The 21,658-nt window shown below is 46.6% G+C and overlaps 2 protein-coding genes across 2 annotated transcripts in view; one reads left to right on the top strand and one right to left on the bottom strand.

Moving 5' to 3' along the window:
• Positions 1 to 21,658, top strand: part of AFF3 (ALF transcription elongation factor 3) — a 628,646-nt gene that overhangs the window by 520,872 nt on the left and 86,116 nt on the right. The window lies entirely within an intron of this gene.
• On the bottom strand, positions 8,791 to 9,396 carry LOC149874661 (syncytin-2-like; the record flags this gene model as incomplete). The annotated part of the gene is made up of 1 exon (XM_090031333.1): positions 8,791 to 9,396. A coding segment is annotated over one exon (606 nt), but the record flags the coding sequence as incomplete, so codon positions are not given.

Genomic DNA, 21,658 nt, shown 5'->3' with positions numbered 1-21,658 from the left:
TGAAACCTCCAAATGAATCTTGCACTCCTTGTCTACCTAACAGCTGAGTTCTGTTGTGGCATTGTGTACCACAGTGTATAGTCTGGCAGTGGGGCATCAGCTTGCACAGTCAAATACATCATTGAATAGACTTTCCAGCCACTTTTCTTGGTTACACCAAGAGCTCTGGAACTGCAGTAGTAATGGTGGAGAATGCAGTTTATACAATCAACACAGAAAGAGGCAATGGGAAAAGTCAAATTTGAAAGAGAAGCTGTAACTCCTTTAATGTGTGAAAGCCTTAGCAATATCCATTGAGTCCAGAATTTTTATCCAAGCCTATGGCATACCTCAACAAATATATTTTACCTCAACAAATGTATTTTATTATACAATAATAGGCTGCAGTTTGACTGTGCCAAAGCTTAGCTTGTGTAGATACCTAAGCCATTACATCAAATGCACTCTTCACACCTATGATGAGAAACGTGTCATTTTCTGTGTTTTGTTTTAAAAGTTATACTCAGCTCACATGGCAACTGCAAATCTAAAATTAACAGCATATGTTTCCAAAGTTGAGATGTAAACATTTTTTGTTTAGTTAGGCAATGATTGCCTAAGGTTTGCTTTGCATTTGGTAAGGAGCTTTTAAAAGGCACTATATTAACCTTGAGAGTTTTAGTTTAATCATTTACCAAGACAATATTTTAATAGCTTTGCTTTAAATTTTCTACCATCCTGTTAGGCTATAAGTATTTATTTGGAAGCACAGCCACATGGCTTACATGTGTTCTATTTAACTTACTGTTGTCTTCAGGGTTACATGGGCTGTCTTGCAAATTAGGTGGAATAAACCCATTCAAAGTGTGTTTTATTAAATATATTTAACAACTAGTCAAGCAAATAGAATACAAGCAAACCTCTCGCTACTGTTGTTTCAGGAGAGCTAATTAAAGATGGAACAATACAATCATCAAACTAAAGTCACAAAACAAAATCACAATCAGGAGTAAGTCAATACATCAATTTGTACAAAACATCAAATCAACAAATTAATACATCAGCTGATCCAATCAAATTATAAGGTTGACACAAGAGCAATTACTTTGTGTTAACTCTTATGTGAGGAAAGTTTAAGGAGAACCAGTTCCTCTTTCAAGCTTGGTTGGAGTGTTCCAGCCAACATTTTGCAACCACCCCACCAGTAAATGACATGAATGTCCATTCTGCTCTTGGACCTTGCTAATGAGAATCACCCACCATTGGTGGTAATTCCTTCTTAATTTATTTATAAGGTATTCACATAATGTTATGTTACTAAGATTATTAAGCAAAAGAAAATAATATCCTTTTATAACTAACTATACATGACAGACTTGGGTGTTTTGTGTTTATTGTTAAGAAACTTTTCGTAGAACTGTTTCTCTGTGAACACACACACATCAAATAAGGAGGCATCCTACCCTAAAATGAAAAAGAAAAAAAAGGTGGAAGCTTCTGCTTTGTTTCTTAGCATCTTTATTTAATGTAGTCACTGGTTACTTGAACCAGGCAGTGAACTGAGCTTGTGGCACAGGTGAGATCTCTTGGCTGGTTACAGGACTAGCACGGTCGATGATCCAAGTCCTTTGCATCACATTTCCAGTCTTAATGTTGGCTAAAGAGAGAACTCTTACATAGTCAACTTTTATGGGGATCATTTTTCATGTAAACCACTTGAGGGATCACCTTTGTGGCTTTGGGTCGAAGTGGAGCCAAGTATTCTGGATGCAATCAGCTCAGCACAGTACTCTTACAATGGTCACTCTTCAGGTTTTAGATCAGTGTGGAAAGTACCACTGCCTTTCAAAGTCTACCAGGTTAACTTGGTAGAGGTGTTCTTCCATAAATAAGAAAAACAGTGTGTGTCTGAGAGCCATTCTAGAAACACTAATGCTAGCTTCAGTAATGGATAAAAGCCAATGCTCAGCAGAAACCATTTTTTTAAAAAACTTGTGTCTCAATTGTGCCTCAATTGGCACATATTTCACCTGTGCCATCTCTCACAAAAGCAATTGCCATGCCCTAAATTAGAAAACTAATTTGTGAATAACTTTTAATCTTTTAAACATACACTACTTTGATACTTTTATCAGACTGAATTCCACCCAGTTAATGTTTACTCAGGCTCAACTCAAATTTGGGCCTAGGTAGCTCACAGTTGTTTTTTGCTCATTGTGTGTTTTGTTTCATAAAAATCAGTTCTTTCTCTCAAGTAATAAGCAAGCAGCCACATTTCTATAATATCAGATCTATACTTACTTATACTTAGGTCACCTGCTTGTCATTTTATCTGGAATTTTGTTATCTAACCCTGGAGAACACAGGATAAGTTTGCAAAGTTTTGGTCTATGAGATCATCCAGGCAATCTATAACTTCAGACGCTGTCTGTCTAACTCCATTTCCCCACTTTAAATAATTGCGATATTGTTTCTGTAAAATCCATGACAACAAAAAACTAAACAATCTTAAATAATCCAAAGACATATGGAATTGTTTTGGGAAAGAAAGTAACAAATTACTGTGACTCTTTAAAAATGGAAATCAACCAAGGAAACCCCAGCAGCCTCTTTGGAAGGCTGCTTTAAAACTTTTCTTTTGCTTTGATGTTATTTGAAATTTATGCCCCTTTGAGGTGCTCAGACTAAGGAAATCATCTATTTTATTAATGTGAAACCTTCTGTTCACCACCAGTGATGGGAATTCCTACTCTGTTTCCTGTGCCTCTCTTACAGGACTGAAGGAAGGAAAAATCTGGGAGGCGAAGGGGGAAAACTTTTGCATTCTTTTTTTATTATTGCTACTTTTATAGGTGTTGGTGATCAATGCCCTGTGTCAGTTATTATTAACAAATCTGTGTCAAACTGTTATCTAATTTCTGAGATTATATGTTTAGTGAACCTGTCTTTTAAGTCCTCCATCTGTAGTAACATTATTACATTATATTAAATAATTCATAAGGATGAGATAGGTTACCTAAAGACTATCAAAATACAAAGGCAGTTGCTGAAATTGTCACTTAAATTCAAAATTATTTCAATTATTACAGCTACCTATCCATTTTACGATTCTGGTCTTCCAAACCCCACTCTATATGTGCAGATAAAGGTGCAATGTGATCTAACATACAGTCCACATAATTATGCCTCCTGCTGGGAATCGCAGCAGGGGCAGTGCAGGGAACGTTGCCACTGCTGGAAGCATGAGACTTGCTGCAGCAGTGGCTTTCTCCCCACTTCCCCCTCTGCGAGCCCCACAACAGATGATGCTGCCCCTGCTGCGAGCCCTGGAGCTAGTGTGGCTTGCAGGGGCCAGCATTCTCCCTACTGCAAGCCCCGCAGCTGACAACACTGTCACCACTGTTAGCTTTGTCAATTATGGGTCTGGTAGTGGATGGTGCCCCCCTCCCCCCAAAGCAGGGAACCCCTCAGTTGATAGGGCTCCCAGCCACATGAGGGCACTTGGCCAAACAGTCAATCCATGGCATGATTAGATACCAAACCCTGCAACCCCAGGAACTGGCAAACGAAGCCAGCAAGAGGAGTTCCCACTTTTATATAGGGATGCTGAGGATTAGGGTCACAAGCCAGGGGGCTAAGGAGAGTGGGGAAGACACAGGTAAATAAACATGAACATTAAAGTACAGGTTTCCAGGTTGTAGCTGTGTTCTAGAGAAAAAGGCAATCAGGACTTGTAGTAGAGATGATATCTTTTATTAGACAAACAAGATTTTTGCAAAAACATTTCTTGCCCAAAAGCTTGCAATAGAATTTTTTTTTTTTGCAAAAATCTTTTTGGTCTAATAAAAGATATCTCTACTGTGAGTCCTGATTACATACATTTAGCATCTGGGTAACAGGAAGCAAAAAGGGGCACTGTGGTGAAATCACCCATGAACAAGTAACCACGAGAAAACAATAACACCGGGATATATACATTTGCAGACCTTAAACACTGCCACAACTTCAGAGGACTCCAAACTAGTCTCTGGTTCATAAAATGCTTAATTGCTACTAAACTCCACATCTGAGACCCACTGCTGGAGCTCACAGTCCTAGCTCTGCCACTCATCCTAACTCTGGCCATGCATCTCCCTCAGTGCCACACAACCTACACCCTGATGCTGCTCCTTCTGCTTCCTACTGCCCCCTGCCACCTTTTGGGAGTTGTGTGCATATTGCAGTTCATTGCTCCAGTCCTCTGGGGGCTTCTGGGAATTATAGTTCACACTACAACTGCTTCCTCCTATCCTCTGGAGGCCTCTGGGCATTGCAGTTCACATTACAATATTACTAGGTGTGCACCAATAGAGATTTTTGGGGCTAATACCAATAGCCAGTTTTTAAGGAGGCGTATTGGCTGATACTGAATTGATTTCCAGTATGCAGCCCAGCAGCTTGAAGAGCAGTGTTCAGCTCATAAGTCTGTTTTGGTGGAAGGCAAGGAGGAAGGGAAGGGGAGTGGGGGAGCAGACTGAGGTCCCTGCAGTGAGACTGGGGTTGGGCTGAGGCAGGAGCAGGCACTGCCCAGCTATGGCAGGGTGTGCAATGGAGCCGCAGCTCATCTGGGAGGCACGGGGGTGGGGGATGGCTCCCACTGCTAAGTGCATCCTGGAAGGGCATGGGAGGCATGTGCCCCCAGATCTGCATGGAGGGGTGGGGGAGGCTGCCACTGCAGGCTGGAGCCAGGGCTACATTGGACTCTTCCCAGTGCAGGTTGGGCTAGACTGCGCTTGGGACAGGCAGCAATGGCACTGGGCTGGAAGTTACAGGGAGGGCTACAGCCACCCCAAAATTCACTGTAGCCCCTCCACCACCCGCCCCACCCCAAGTGCAGCCAAACCCAGCCCCTGCTGAGAAGAGCCCAGCACAGCCCCAGCCCACAGAGGCAGCCTGCCCTGCCCCATGCAGGTCTGGGGGGCACATGCCCCCTGTGCTCTCTTGGGGTGCATGCAATGGTGGACGCTGCCCCCCACCATGCTTCCCGAATGAGCCACTCACGGCTCCACCCTCCACCGTGCCCCAACCCCACAGCCTTCCTCACCGCAGGGGCCTCAATCTGCTGCTCCACTATGCCCCTTCCTTTCCCCTTCCCCTTCCACCACAAAAGACTTAGCATCTTACCACAGCTCTCCAAGCTGCTGGGCTGTGTTCCTTGCTGCTTATGTGCTGTGCTGTGGCTGTGTGCATACATACAGCATTTATCAGCCACACTATCAGCCACATCAGGCAAAAAAAAATTCTGATACAGACAATTTTCTTTATATCAGTGCTGATCCAATATTAGACCAATGTATCAGTGCACCTCTAAATATTACAGTACATGACATTCAACATCACAATGTGCCACAGGCAAGCAGCAATGAGAAATATATGTTCCTACAGAAAGGCTGTTCACCTCATAATTAAACAGCAATTGCTAGGTTTAAAATCTAATTTATGAGAAGTAAAGATAAAATGGATGCATTAGTCCGTTATTTCATGATGGTCTTCCAAAACTGATGTCAGGAAGGAATGATTTTGCAGTTCTCAGTGCAACACAATTGTTATCAGCTGCTCTAGGCAACAGTGCTGTAAGACACCTACACTTGAGAAAATCTTTGGGTGAAAAAGTGCAGAACAGTTTCCAAACAATGAAGGTTTTTGGTAGGAGTGAGATGAAACTATAAAATAGCAAAATAAAAAGTATTTTCTGATGGCCTGTTACAGACATTTCAGCATTCTGACCAAAGTGAGAAAAACATATAGAAATTTTCTGAAGAAAAAGAATTTTCACTATTTGTTGTCGCTGCATGTATTTACATGAGATACTTAACTCTGCAGAAGCATATCTTACTGCAAAGTAAGCATGTGCATCTTCACATGCACATGCTTACTTTGCAGTAAACCTCCCTAATCTCAAGTAAATTTGCTACCTGCAAATGCAAGTAGCAAATTTCCTTGGGACTAGCAATGGTGTCATAGCGCTCATGTAGACACCTGACCAGGAGCAAAATAATATGCTCCCAGTCAACTGTCCACCAGGGGCAGGAGCTAGCTCCCTGCCCCCAGGAGTTGCCTGCTGCTGGGGCAGGCTCTGCCACAGGAGCCTGGATGAGGACTAAGTCTCCCTGCCCCGGTAGCAGGGAGTTCCAAGCCCCTGTTCCAAGATCACAATTGGGGAGTGCACTTTGCGATCACAATTGGAGAGTGGTGGACTGGGATACCCTTATCTCCCAACCTGAGCTCCACAGTCACAGGCCTTAGGCTAAGAGAGCCTTATCTCCCAGCAGCAGCTCTGCAATCATGGGACCACTGCTGGGAGATAAGGGGCTCCCAGCCTGAGCCCTGTACAGCAGAGCTCAGTGGGAGCTCCATGCCCTAGGCTCTGTGGGAAGGCATGTGCAGCCTGGAGATGACTGGTAATTGTCCTGTTTGAGGCAGTCCCCAGCCAGCAGACCTCCCAGTGCAGCCCAGGCCTGGCCAGTCCTGGTCAGGTGTGGGTCCCAGCCCCTTGCCCTGATCAGGTGATTGAGGCAGAGGGCTTGGAAAGAGCTGCAGGGGTTGGGCAGGTCCCAACCCCCTGCCCTGATCCACTGATGGGGCAGCTAGCAGGGAACTAGACATTGTCCCCAGCCCAGCAGCAGGCAGACCCCCAGGGCCAGGAGACAGCTGCCTCCTGGCCTGGTACTCCCTGCCAGTCCCTGGGCTAGCACCAAGGGGGAGCCCTGGAGCTCCCCCTGATGGTGATAGGGACCCATTGCAGGGCTGCAGGGATCTGGTCCCAGGTCACATCTACACATGAGTTAATGTGCATTAACTAATTACAGGTATCAAATTTAGGTGTGATTAGCCTAAGTTAATGCGTATTAAGGGCGCTCATGTGTAGATGAATGCCCATAATGCTCATTAACTTAAGCTAATGTACGTTAACATGTTTTGTGTAGACACACCCAGTGGGTAGGGAATGTAAATCTTTAGATAGATTAAGGATTTCAAAGGTTAGGTTTACACTGGAGTCAAGGTGTGACTGCATTTTATCTAAGTGTATGCAAACCAGCTTTAAACCAGCAATTGCAGTTTAGCTTCAGCAGCATGAGACTTAGAGCCAGATCATGCTCTGAATAATTACCAAGCTTGTTGGGTAGGGTTTGCAGCCCATGCTGAGCTCTCTGATGCTGTGGGATATTGTAATCAGTACTGGAGCTAACTCAGATGTGTCTACATGAGCTGCTGTCATACCTCTGGATTGCAATGTAAATCTGGATGTATTTGTACTCCAGTCCAAAGGTAGAACATCAGCTTATAAAGATATGCCCAAGCTTATTTGCTACAGAGTGCTAGATTTCATTTTGAGTTAAATAGCTAGGGCTATACATAGCTCACTGTGGGTTACTCGTTGTCAATAGGAGGTTTATATCATACTCAAAAGCATACATGTCCTTTAGGTCATGATCATTTTCATACTTAACATTTAGTACTTGAGTGACACTAAATGCAGTGATAGTAGATCATTTAGGACCACTCCTCTTGGTGCCCCTTACTCTACTTTCCTCCTTTCTTTGTTTCTCTTCTTTTCTTCATTTCTTTTTTCATTGTTCTCTTGTCAGCAATTCCATGCTTGCAACAGCTGCCCTTGCTCACTTTTCACTCCAATTCACTGCTAAAAATAAACATTGACTACTTAATTGTTTATCTTTCAAGTACCATTAAGTTTTAGAGCATCAACACCCAAATGAGATTAATGATAAAACAGGAAAGTCCATACAGCAGTGGTTCAGGGTGTCTGAAGACTCCAGCTGACCATCCTGTATCTATTTACTCTTGGTTTGCTTTTGGAAAGGTAACTTCCCAACTCATCATTGGCCATCCCTCTGTTCTGGGATGATCTCTGCCATGACTCATTGACAGGTCTTGAGATGCTTTAAAAGTCCAATCCTTGAGCCACAGAACCATCCACAGAAGTTGCAGATCTTTCCACAGGGGAGAGTAGGCTATAGGCCAGGATTTCTCTTTTTGCTTTCTCTACTCTCTCTTCTCTGCTTCAAGAGCAAAATGCTTTACCTCAAAGTAGACTGCCATTTGGCTGAGGTTGCAGCACCGCTACAGTCAGGCAGCTGTCAGTTCCTGCCAGCTCTTAATGGCAGTATCCATTTTCTTGAGGTATACCTTTGATGTGGAAATCACAACAGGATCACTGCTTGGCTAACAGAAGCGCTTTATTTTTCATGGCCATGGGAGAAGAAGCAAGGGCGACTAATTCTCAACAGAGGCAGGGCGAAGGCTCTGTTATATACTTGTGAAAGAAAGACACAGATCAGCCTGCCCCCCTTAATACACTCTTGGAAGTCTGACAAAAATTCACCCTGTAGTCTTGCTAGACTAAACGCGTTTTCTCCAGCTGTCTCTCAATAAACTTATCTCAAGGTCTCTTTGGTTTTGGGCCTTTACTTATGCTCCTTTTTATGGCTTAACTTTATTTTTCGTTGCTCCAGTACTTTTCCTCATCATTCCCCCCTTGTAAGCACTTGTGCTTACATCTCTATATTCATAAGATCTTTGACCTCTTCCTGATGCTCACACTCATAGGCCACTTCTCTGAGCACCATCATCTGCAACTCAGTTGCAGACAACCTAGAAACACTTTGGGTGGTTTTTGCTAAGCAAAGACGTGAACAGCACAAAATCATTTGGATAATAATAAAAAGAGCAAAAAGGCATAATACACTTATAATGCACCACTTCAATAGGGATTTAACCCATCCCCCTATATTTGGCAGCCAACCCCACCAATCAAAGAATTTCTTTGGCAACAGCATGAATCACTTGCAACTGCTTTCTTATGGTGCGGAGATCCCCCTGCACTTGTTGGTGCTGATCTATCCAAGTGCAGCACATGTGGTTCACAACCGCACATACCCCTCCTTGGGCGGCTAGGAGATAGTCCAGGGCCATATGATTCTCAAAAGCTACTTGCCCCACCTGGGTAATCTCATCATTGAGAGCTCCTAAAGCATCGGCACTAGCATTGAAAAAGTTCTCCATGACTCTCAAAATATTTAATATGGCTTTTTCTAATTCAGATACTCCTAGCCAAGGGAAGAATGCCCTAGTAAATTGGTGAAACCCCGTGTGTCGGAGAACCAGAGGGTTCTCAACCGCATGCTGATGTCTGGGTAAGCCAGGCGAGAAGTTAGACACTTCATGCCAAAAGAGGCTAGAGTACAAGGCAAACGTCAGGATGACTGTGCCCAAGGTACACGTGCCAACCCAATTCCATGGTAGAGTCTTATGGGCATCATCCCCACATAGCCAGTACAAACCAGGAGCTGCTGCAGTACGAAGATCCCTACAGGGCATGTTTCCCTCCTGACATTTTCGATTGACCTGTAGGGTATAAGAAGGGGCGCGTTAGCTCACCACCATTCTGTGAGGAGATATTGATTGGTTACAGGAAATAGGACCTAGCATCACATAAAAATCAAAGCCATCGAGCACTAAACTAGACATCACACTGTAGTTCCTATCTGAAGGTGTAAAGATAGCGATGGGCACCCCATTGCAAAAATGGGACTGAACCTTTCCTGACACTTTTCCCCTTTTCTCATTCCATGGCCAGGTGAAGGTCACCTTGCATCTGGGGTAATGCTCAACAGAGTAGCCAGCCTCCTCCGTCCTTCCTGTCCTATTAAACTTATAACAGAGGGCCGCTTCCAGCCCTGAGGACAATTTCCAACTGTCTCGAGCTGCTTTCCACCACATAGGTATTGACAGTTGGTTTCTGCTAGACCGGGGGGGAAAACCTGACAAAGCTGATGGGAGTCAGTTCCTCAAACTTCAAGGGGGATCAGCACCCCAAGCATTGGGATTCCCTTGGTCAGATGCGTGGGCCTGTGTATGCATACCCAGCAATTTGTAAGATTTCCTGCATGAGCAATACTCTGTCCCAGGAATACAATGCTGTTCTCTTCTCATGCCCCAACTGGAACCCCTGGTAAGAGGCAAAGCAAAAGAAGGGACAACATCTTAGGGCCTGCCCAAGCGCTATCCCAATGCAGCTATCTCTTGGAACTCTGAGGAACTTTCTTCGACTAAAACTTCAGCCTCTAGCACACTACTAATAACAAAACACTGATCACAAGAATACAAAACAGCGTCACTCCCTGGGGAGTTTCTAAATCTACGTAATTGTCTGCAATTTTCCCATGGATTAGTGCTAGTCACACTAATATTACTAAAGTATATTAGTACACAGAACTAAAGTTCATAGCTTCAGATGAAGCCTGGCTAGCCAGGTAGGATTTTTTTAAGACTTCGTTATCAAATCTTCACTCACAGGATCTCTTCGAGATTTCATTGTCTGATCTTCACTCATAGGAACCCTCTGGATCTTCAAGGAGGTATCGCCGGTGAGAGAAACCTTCCACCCCATCAGGGCAGATACCTTTTTTCAGTGGGAGGTATGGATCCAAGCAGAAACCTCGGCAACCTTTACGGCAGTTGGGGTGGTTAGTAGGACCTGGAAAGGCCCCTTCTACCGAGGCTGCAGGCAATCCTTCCTCTGGCAGACCTTAAGCAAGATCCAATCTCCCGATTGGACCGGATAGACAACTGAGTCACCACCTAGAGACTGATGCTGTGCTGTGGCTTTAACCTGCAACAAGATAACCTTGAGGGCCTTGGCAGTAGGTTAAAAGGGAATCATGGAGATGAGTCAGGTGTTGGGGTGGAGGGCTGGCAATCCCCCTCATGGGTCGACCCATAACAATCTCAAAAGGGGCCAGACCTGAAGACCTTTGAACAGAATTTCAGATTTGGAAAAGAACCAAGGGAATGGATTCTGGCCACTTTAGACCAGTATGTTCACAAGTCTTTGCCAGGCAAAGCTAATATCAAAGTTTTTCCGTTCCACTTTACCTCCACTCTGAGGATGATTTGGGGTGTGGAGTTGGAATCAGATGGAAAGGGCCTTGCAACCATGTTGGATTACCTGGCCGATGAAATGAGGGCCTCAGTCTGAATCCAGGGAAAGGGGTAGATTGAAGCGGGGCACAGTGAGAGCATCAGCTTGTCGGCAAGGATATGCCTCAGGCCTGCCACTGAAAAGGCAAACAATGACTAGCATATATTTCCAGGGTCCTGACCTGGGCAGCTCAGTAAAGTCCATCTGGAGGTGGGAGAAGGGATAATGCCCCAAAGGTCTGTGGAATGTGCGGGGCTGGCAGGGTGGTCGGCCAAGGTTGTGTCGTCAACACTGTGGGCACTGGCAATAAAAATGTGCTGCCACAGCAAAAAAACCCAGGGCATACCAATGACGATCTACCTCGGCCATCGTCCCCCCTTTGGCCGAGTGGGCCACTGAGTGGGCCATTTGGGTTAAGAGGGACAACAGGGCCTGGGGGGCTACAAGACGACCAGACGGGTATCGCCACAAGGAATCAGAGTGGAGAGAGCAGCCCGCAGAAATCCAGGCGTCTTTTTCGGCATCCGGGGCAGCATCCTGGAGGGAGGGGAGGTCAGGGGAGACAGGGGAAGAGAGGTAGAGAGCGGCTGGAAGGACCAGAGCCGAGAGTTCTGACAAGGCAGCGGTCTTAGCTGCGGCATCTGCCCTGTCATTTCCCAGAGACACACGATCGTCAGCAACAGAGTGCGCTTTGCACCATAGGACAGCAAGGGCGGGGGGAAGAAGAATAGCATCCAGGAGAGCAGTAATAAGGTGATGGTGAGAAATGGGAGTTCCAGCAGGAGTAAGGAAGCCTCGCTGCTTCCAGATCTGCCCGAAAGAGTGGCAGACACCAAAGGCATAGTGAGAGTCTGTATAGAGCAGACTGTTCAGCAGCAAGGTGGCAGGCACAAGTCACAGCAATGAGTTCAGCAGCCTGAGCACAAGAAACAGAAAAAGGAGCAGATTCAACAACAAAGTTTTCAGAACAGACAGCATAACCAGCTTGGAGAACACCATGACTATCTCGAAAACAGAAGCCATCAACGTAAAGAATGAGGTCAGGGTTAGTCAGAGGGGTATCAGAAAGATCAGGACAGGGAAGAGAAACAAAACCCACAAGCTGGGTACAGTCATGGGGTTGACCATCAGGGGTGAAGGTAAAAGAGAGGCAGGATTGAGGGGGTCACAGCAAACAAGGGTCACATGGTCCGCCGCCAGGAGGACCACCTCATAGCGGGTTAAGCAGCCGGGGGACAGGTGCTGAGTCCTGCTGCATTGAAGAAGGGCGAGGACAGCATAAGGGACAGCAACAGTAAGGGGGTGCCCAAGAACAATGTTATCAGTTTTGGAAACCAGCAAGGCAGCAGCAGCAACAGCGTGGAGGCAAGGGGGAAATCCAGAAGCAACTGGATCAAGGGATGCACTATAATAAGCAATGGGACGGTGTGGGGAAGGCCCAAAAGGCTGGGTTAAAACACCAAAAGCAGTGCCTTGGTGTTCATGACAGAAAAGAGTAAACGGCTTAGAACAGTCAGGCAAACCGAGAGCATAGATTTCATAGACATAGACATTAGGACTAGAAGGGACCTCGGGAGATCATCGAGTCCAGCCCCCTGCCCAAAGGGCAGGAAGTCAGCTGGAGTCATAGGATCCCAGCAAGATAAGCATCCAATTTACTCTTGAAGGTGTTCAATGTAGCTCCTTGAACCACCTCCGCTGGCAGACTGTTCCAGACGTTGGGGGCTTGGACAGTAAAGAAATTCTTCCTTATGTCCAGCCTGAAACGGTCTTGCAGGAGTTTGTGACCGTTCGACCTTGTCATCCCATGGGGCGCTTTGGTGAACAGATGTTCCCCCAGATCCTGGTGGTCACCCCTGATAAACTTATAGGTGGCCATCAGATCACCCCTGAGCCTACGCTTTTCCAGGCTAAAGAGTCCCATGGCTCTCAGCCTGTCATCGTAAGATCTGTTTTCCTGACCTCTGATCATGCGCGTGGCTCTCCTCTGGACTCTCTCAAGCTTCTCCACATCCTTTTTGAATTGTGGAGCCCAAAACTGGACGCAGTAGTCCAGCTGCGGCCTCACCAAGGCCGAGTACAAGGGGAGAATGACGTCCCGGGATTTGCTCGAGAAGTATCTATGGATGCACGCCAGCATTTTGGTCGCTTTACTAGCCGCAGCATCGCATTGGAGGCTCATGTTCATCTTTTGGTCAATGATGACCCCCAAGTCTTTTTCTTCTGTAGTGCTAACCAACGTAGCACTGCCGAGCCTATAAGGGTACTGCAGGTTTTTCCTCCCAAAGTGGAGAACCTTGCATTATTCGGTGTTAAACACCATGAGGTTCTCATCTGCCCATTTGCTGAGCTTGTCCAGGTCAGCCTGGATCACGCGCCTATCTTCTGGCATGGATGCTTTGCCCCAAAGTTTGATGTCATCGGCGAACTTGGCCAGTCCACTCCTGACTCCAATGTCCCCATTGTTAATGAAGATGTTGAACAGTATGGGTCCCAGGACAGAGCCTTGAGGGACCCCACTGGTCACAGGGCACCACAATGAGTGACTGCCGTCAATCACAACCCTCTGGGTCCGACCACGAAGCCAATTTCCCAGCCAGCGGATAGTGGTGGAGCCAAGGCCACAACTGACCAGTTTGGCCAAGAGGTGATCATGGGATACCAGATCAAAAGCTTTTTTGAAGTCAAGATATATGACATCAACCTCTTCTCCCTTGTCCAGGTGATAGGTCACCTGGTCATAGAAGGAAATGAGATTGGTCAAACAAGACCTACCCGCAACAAACCCGTGCTGGCTGTCCCTTAGAATGTTAGCCTGGGCCAGTCCCTCAAGGATGGCCTCCTTAATAAACTTTTCTAGGATCTTCCCCAGGATAGAAGTCAGGCTAATGGGCCTGTAGTTAGCGGGATCCACTCTCCTCCCTTTCTTGAAGATCGGCACCACATTGGCCTTCTTCCAGTCTTCGGGCACTACACCAGAGTGCCAGGAGTTTTCAAAGATCCGTGCCAGGGGCTGGGCTATGACGCTTGCCAGTTCCTTGAGTACCCTGGGGTGCAGGTTGTCAGGGCCAGCTGACTTGAAGGTATCCAGCTTCTCAAGGTGTTCCTTCACGAGGTCAGCATTGACGGAGGGTAGGGGATCCCCCTCACCCAGATTTCCCTGTCCCATAGCAGGCATGGGCATCCCGTGGGACTGATGAAAGACTGACGCAAAGTACCTATTTAATAGGTTGGCTTTTTCCTGGGCGTCAGTTGTCAGTTGCCCCATCTGGTTCAGCAGGGGTCCAACATTGCCCTTGCTTTTCCTCCGGCTCCCCACAGATCTGAAAAAGGACTTTTTGTTGTCCTTGATGCCTGAAGCTAGTTGGAGTTCAGTTGCAGCCTTGGCTTTCCTGGTTTGCTCCCTGCAGGACCGGAGCAGCGCGGAGTAATCCTCCTTGGAGGTGAATCCCGTCCTCCATCCTTTGTAGGCTTTCTTTTTTAGCCACAGTAGGTCTGCTAGGTCTCTGGAGAGCCAGGGGGGCTGCTGTGCCTTCTTGCTGCCTTTCCTCTGTGTTGGAATAGATTTAGCTTGTGCACTGAGGATCGCTTCCTTGAGAAGCAACCACTCTTCTTGAACTCCCATCTCCCTGGGGTCATGGTCCCTGAGGGCCTGACCGACGAGCCTCTTGAGCTTGTCAAAGTTGGCTTTTCTTAAGTCAAGGACTTCTGTGTTGCTGACTGACTTGCCAGCTTTACAGCGGATGGTGAAGGTGATCAGCTCGTGGTCGCTGTCACCCAACTTCCCATCAATCACTAGGTCGCCAATTAGGTCGTCCCCCGTAGCCAGTACCAGGTCGAGCAGCGCTTTGCCTCTTGTTGGCCCATAGACTTCTTGAGTCAGGTAGAGGTCATCCACGCACGAGAGAAAGCTTTGTGCCCGCTCAGATTTAGCTGAGTTATCTTCCCACGAGATGTCCAGGTAATTGAAGTCACCCATGACAACCAAGGTCCTGGAGCAAGCGGCCTCGGTCAGTTCCCGGGCGAACTCCTGGTCAAGCTCGGGACTTTGAGTGGGAGGTCTGTAATAGACTCCCACCGTTGTGTCCCCTGTGCCGAATTCCCCACGAATTTTACCCAGAGGGTCTCTAGCTGTCCATGCCGGTCACCAACATCAGCTTGCAGGGACATGTAGCTTTCCTTCACATAGAGAGCTACACCCCTGCCCCTTTTGTCGATACGGTCCCTCCTGTATAGGGTATAGCCCTCTATACCCGTGGTCCAGTCATGGGTGGAGTCCCACCAGGTCTCCGTTATGCCAATGACATCATATTTCTTTGCACTGAGCAGGAGGATGAGCTCGTCCTGCTTGTTGCCCAGGCTCCTGGCATTAGTGTACAGGCAGGCAAGTGTGCCCTTGGGGGCTCTTGCCTTGCCCACAGATTGTGCCAGGGCTGGGTCAGGGGTGGGCTCCCTTAAGTGCCCCCTTAAGTGCCTTGGCCCACTGGCTTTGCAAGGGCCGTTCAACGAGCCAGCAGGGGCAGTAGTCCCCCCATCCCCCAGCGGGCTTAGTTTAAAGCCCGGTGGAGCAGGTCAGCCAGCCTGGCTGAGAAGAGCCTCCTCCCCAGGGGAGAGAGGTGGAGGCCATCTCTTCCCAGCAGCTCACTGCCTCTCTCGCCAAAGAGCGGGCTGTGGTCATGGAAGCCAAAGCCTTCCCGATAACACCAGCGCCGCAGTCTTTGGTTCACCACGTGGATCCTCCTCTCCCTCCTCAGCCGATAGCCCGAGACTGGGAGGATCGAGGAAAACACCACCTGAGCTCCCAGACCCCTAAGCCCCGCTCCCAACTCCCTGTAGCGCCTCATGACCTGGCTGGGGGTGCTCCGAGCCGTGTCATTGGTGCCCACGTGAATAAGGAGCATGCGGTAGTGGTCTGTGGGCCGGAGGAGCTGCGGGATCCTTTCCGCAATGTCTCGGATGCAGGCCCCCGGGAAGCAGCAGACTTCCCGGGCTAAGGGGTTGGGGCGGCAGATTGCCCCCTCAGTGCCCTGCAGGATGGAGTCTCCCACAACAAACACCTTACGCTTTGTCCTGGGGAGAGCGGGGCCAGTAGCTGCAGTCGAGCCTGGGTTGCCTGTGGGAGCTGGCAACTGTGTGGGCTCTGCTGGGGCTGCAAGAGGTGCGAACCTGTTGCTAAGATCCGGCGGGGCAGGGGCCTTGGTGTGGCAGGCTTGCTTGAGCTGGCAGAAAGCAGATTCATGGCTTTCATCCCAGGGTAGTGAGTCAGGGAAAGAGTCACAGGTGAGAAGGGTAAGAGGTTTGGAAAGTCCAGAGTAATTGGGAATCCACTGTCGGCAGTAGTTCACAGCACCTAGGAAACCATGGAGCTGGCATTTAGTCTGTCGGTGAGGCAGAGAAAGGGTAGCAGAAAGGCAATCAGGAGACAGGTGATGAGTACTGTGAGAAATAGTATAGCCTAGGTAGGTAATGGAAGCCTGACAGAATTGGAGCTTAAAGCGGGAAGCTTTGTGGCCCCACAGTGCAAGTTGTTCTAAAAGGGCAACAGAATCAGCTTAGCAATGAGGGAGTGTATCAGAGCAGAGGAGCAAATCACCTACATACTGAAAAAGCACAGAATCATGAGGCAGCTGGACTGTATCAAGGTCAGACTTGGGAAGTTGGCTGTATATGGTGGGGGAGTCACGGAATCCTTGAGGCAGACGGGTGAAGGTATACTGCTGGCCCTGATAAGTAAAAGCAAAAAGATACTGAAAATCAGGGTGAACTGGTATAGAAAAAAAAAAACATTATAGAGATCCACTACAGAAAACCAAGAGGCAGAAGCAGGTATCTGAGAGAGAACAGTGGCAGGGTTGGGCACCACAGCTGTCAAGGGAACCACAAAATTGTTAATAACACCCAAATCTTGAACAAACTAATAAACAGGTAATCCTTCAGGGGTGAATTTCCCTGGTTTGCAGACTGGCAGGATTGGGGTATTACAACTGGTGCAAGTAGGTACAAGAACTCCTTACTCTAGGAGCCCTTGTATAACAAGTGCAATGCCTTGAGAGGCAGCAGCCAACAATGGGTATTGCAGGACCGATGGGGGAGACACTCCTGGTTTAACGTTGATAGAAACTAGGATGGCACTCTTAAGAAGCCCCACATCGGTTGTAGAGTAGGACCAAAAGGACTCAGGAACATGAGCCAATAGTTCCTGTTGCAACAAGGAATAACTGGGCTCACGTTCCTGTTCCATTAGTGTCATCATCAAGGCAGGAATCTGGGTCTGGGGTAACGAGAGGAAAACCCCATCCAGAGAACAATGAACAGTTGCTCATAACTTGCAAAGGAGGTCTCACCCCAACAGGTTTACAGAAGCACAAGGACTTAACAAAAAGGCATGTTGCTCAGTAAGAGACCTAAGGTAAACGAGAGCGGTTGCGTAACAGGGTAGTCAATAGGTTGATCCTCAGTACCTACAGTGGTGATTACTTTATCAGAAACGGGAACCTTAGAAACAAAATCAGAGCTAATCATAGACAAAGAAGCACCGGTATCAACAAGAAAGGGAACAGTCTGTTTTACCACAGTAACAGGTGTTGTAGCATCAGAAAGGGTAGAAAGCAAAGGGGCTAGAGTCTCTGGGTTTTCTCTGCTGTCCTAATACTGATCTTCACCTTTGAAGGACTAGAGAGGAGCTGGTCCGGGCGGTGGAGCTCAGCAGGCGCCTGGCTGAAATGGAGGGCTGTTAGCTGAGAGCGGGGGCCCCTGGGGTCTATTTGGGCACTCATTCTTCCAGTAGCCTTTCTGCTTGCAGTAGCAACAGACATCATTAGGAATGTCAAAGGGACCGGGTGGCCAGGCTGAGCAAGACGGTCTGGTAGAGCGCCGTGGTCTGGTGCCACCTTGAAGGTCTCTGATCTGCAGAGCCATCAATTTTTCCTGAGCCTTTGATTTTTGCTGCTGAGCTTCAGTATAGAAATGAGTGGCGGCAGTCAGAATTTCGGTGATAGGTTTAGCTCCCCATCTAAATACAGCAGTCTGCAGGGGCTCAGAAATCTTTGGTAACAGCCCTAAAACAAAGATCTTGATGATCACGGCAGAAAGGTTAGCTTCTGGGTCTTCATTGCCAGAATGTGCCTTAAAGGCTTGGATCAGGCGAGAATAGTAATCGGCAGGGTGTTCTTCTAGCTTCTGTTTACACATAGAAATTTTGGACCAGTCTTTTGTGGGGAAAACTTAGAGACAGCATCTAGGACCTGTTTATAGAGGTCCCACAGACCAACATTGCCGGGGTCCTGAGCAGGCCAAAGGGCCTCTTTGAGGAGGGTATCCCTTTGGTCTCCGGAGAGACGACCACGGAGGAGCATCTGAATGTCACCATAAGTTGGCTTATAGACCTTAAAAAGGGTTTTAAGCTTTTGAGCAAACCCGGTAGGGTCTTCACGGAGCTTAGGGAAAGTAGTTGACCAGGAGATGATTTCTGAGGGTGAGAAGGGGACATGGACTACCATGGATTGCTGCCCCCCTCTCCCCCCCCGGCACAGGGTACTCTCAGAGAGGATACTGTGCCAGAGCAAGGTTTCCACCCCTGCAAGTAGTAATCTTTCTTACAGTGGCTCCCTTTGTGTCCATGTCGGTGGTAGCATTGCAGTGATTCCAAAGAGTGAATCTGATCGGGGAGTCTGAAGGTGATCAATCTGTTTCTTAAATTTTTCCTCATTCTCCTTATAGGAAGCCGTAAGGGAGTGCTTATGGCACTTTTCGGACTCGTCTTCCCATAGGTACCAGGCTTCCATTTGAGCAGGGTGCTTGCTTTCCAAATTTCCCTGGAGGTGTTTGAGAATTCGATGATCCCAGGACCCATCTAAGGGCCAGCGAAACTTAGGGTCATCATTGGTATACTGATTCCATTTTGCTAAGTATTGAGTTGACCGGGGCCCCTATTTTAAATGCGTGAACCGGGCGGAATCCCGCTGCGGGATCTTAGAGGTCCCGCTACCCATTGCCACGCCTAGGACTTACAGACACCGAAACAGACAGGTACTCACCCTGGCCAGGGACTGTTCCTTCAGAGCCAAGGAGGCAGATGACAGATCAGGGTCCGGAGTGTTGAAGCCACAGAGCCGAAGAACTGGGTCGAGGAGAGCCTTCTCGGAGCGACAGAGCTGAGGAGCTGAGACAAGGGTCCTACCCAGGGCAGTCTGTGTAAGGACACATCCCAGACTGAGCCCCCAAGATGATGTTGAAATCACGATAGGATCACTGCTTGGCTAACAGAAGCGCTTTATTTTTCATGGCCATGGGAGAAGAAGCAAGGGCGACTAATTCTAAACAGAGGCAGGGCACAGGCTCTGTTATATACTTATGAGAAAAAGACACAGATCATCCTGCCCTCCTTAATACACTCTTGGAAGTCTGACAAAAATTCTCCCTGGAGTCTTACTAAACTAAACGCGTTTTCTCCAGCTGTCTCTTAATAAGCTTATCTCAAGGTCTCTTTGGTTTTTGGCCTTTACTTATGCTCCTTATTATGGCCTAACTTTATTTTTGCTTGCTCCAGTACTTTTTCTCATCACCTTCAGTGTGTCCCTGTAGCCTTTCCTATGGCTTTTGTGAGATCTCAGTGAAGTAGGTACTTGAGTATCACTGACTCAATGCTAGTAACTTTGGCTTAAGCAAGGATGCTGGTATTTGTGAAGCCATCTTCCTATTTGGTGCGGATAATTTTCTGGAGACATTGTTGGTGATAACTCTCCAGGCTCTTGTGATGGCAAAATTAGGTCCCATATTTCACATCCGTAGAAAAGACCGTAGGTGATGACTGTATTGTAGATCTTGGCGTCTTTCTGGCATTTAATCAATAAAAATATGCCAAAGCAATTTCCTAAAGGAAGTGTTTGCTCCTGTGCTAGATCTCATCAACATTTGCTTTCTGTGAGAGGTGGCTACTGAGGTAAGGGAAGTGCTTTACTACCTCCAGGGTCTTTCCCTCAATGGTAATTTAAGGGGGAGGATCACATTCATGGTGAGGAGCAGGCTGATATAGCACTTTAGTCTTCTCAGTGTTGAGACAGGGGCCCAAATTTCCACCCATTGGAAGGATTTTTATAATATTCAGAGCCATTCATTATTACACTATTTCCCTTAATATCAGGAAAAGGGGAGACCCAGCTAAGTCTTAACACTGAAAATAGAAAAATCACATATTTTATTTCCTGCAGAGCCAATGTTTTCCTATGCACATAGCTAATTTTAGTTACTTGTATTGAAGAGTATTTAATAAAATGTAGTGCTGGGGCTGGTTGAGGAATTTAAGCTAGTTGCCAACAAAAAGTTATTTAGCTTCTTCCTCTATCATCTGCTTTTATGGCAAAGCTCAACACCTTTTCTCCAGGCTTTTTAAGCTCAGCAGGGGGTTAATTATTGAGTAACAGTAATAAAGAGTTTCAGCAAAGCTTTCTTATAACACTAAACAAAGGATTTTGTCAGATTAAGAAAATACTGTTTTTCTTAAAGTCCCTTTGTCTCCCTCTGTCTTTCATTTTCATTGTAGAGCTTTTGTATAGAAACTTCTAACGCCTCTTGCAGTAACCTGGTTACCTGCTGCAGTTTTAAAGAAAATTTACATATGTCCTCACAGTTGGGCATCACACTCCCTTCCATCCTAGCAGCAACAGATGTGGGCTTCAACACCTTTAATAGCTTCCCTGCTGGATCCTGCTGCTAAATTTAAATTCATGCTATGGGGATATATGCCACATTACACGATGCATCCTACAGCATGCAAGTTATCAGTGAAGCAGAAGCCAAGAGGAAGATCTTCAAGAAATTATGATGAGAGTTCCAAAAAGTCAAAGGGTCAAATTAGGTAGCAAAGAGGCTGGCAGGTGGTTGGAGAAACCATGATGGAGGAGCAGCTATGGTGGACTTCCCCCACTGATACCCATCACATGCACAATTCCCTCCTTCCCAGGGAAAGGCAGGAAGAACGAAGGTAAGGTTGAAGAATAGATTAAGGCACATGTGAGTTACTTAATGATATCTTTGTACTGTAAAACATTTTTTAAAATACATGGCACTTAAGAAACAGCAAAATAGATATGATACAAACTGACTTATGCAAAGATATATCTAGTACAGGCACAATTCAAATCCTGTAAAAATAACTACATCCAAACAGAACTGGTTTAAGACTGATTATTTTGTTAAAATGTCATGCAATTCTGGTGTTATTTTCCTCCTATTGAGTAGCACATTTCTTAGAAATAGAGGATTGATAACACACTGTGTGAAGGTGCAGCTGGGGAGCCACTGAATCCAGGCACATGGGTACTATGCTCTGGATTAATAAAGCAAATAACTTCATATGCATCACTTTGAAGTTTTTTTTCTGTCTCCAGTCGTGCTCTGTATGTGCATTAAACAAACCTTCCAGTTTGTTTTCCATGGATGCCATCCAGAAAGGGATGCAGTTCACATTCAAACTTTTATCTCTTTTCCATTGAAATATGAAGCACAATCTGTATCATTGTCCTAATATAGATTTAATGTACTAATATTCATGACACTGATTCAGTATTAACTATTATCACATTATTTTTCATGCTACATTTATAATTAAGCTAGCTTTAAATACTGGGATTGAAGAAGCTGTAGTTGAGTGTTACCATCTAGTCTAAAATTTTATTTCCAGCATCCAGACATTACAAA

The sequence above is a fragment of the Crocodylus siamensis genome, chromosome 1, assembly GCF_052110815.1.
Source record: "Crocodylus siamensis isolate JL-2025a chromosome 1, ASM5211081v1, whole genome shotgun sequence".
Taxonomy (NCBI): Eukaryota; Metazoa; Chordata; order Crocodylia; family Crocodylidae; genus Crocodylus; species Crocodylus siamensis.
The sequence above is the reverse complement of the archived record's forward strand: the minus strand, read 5'-3'. Positions and strand labels throughout refer to the sequence as shown.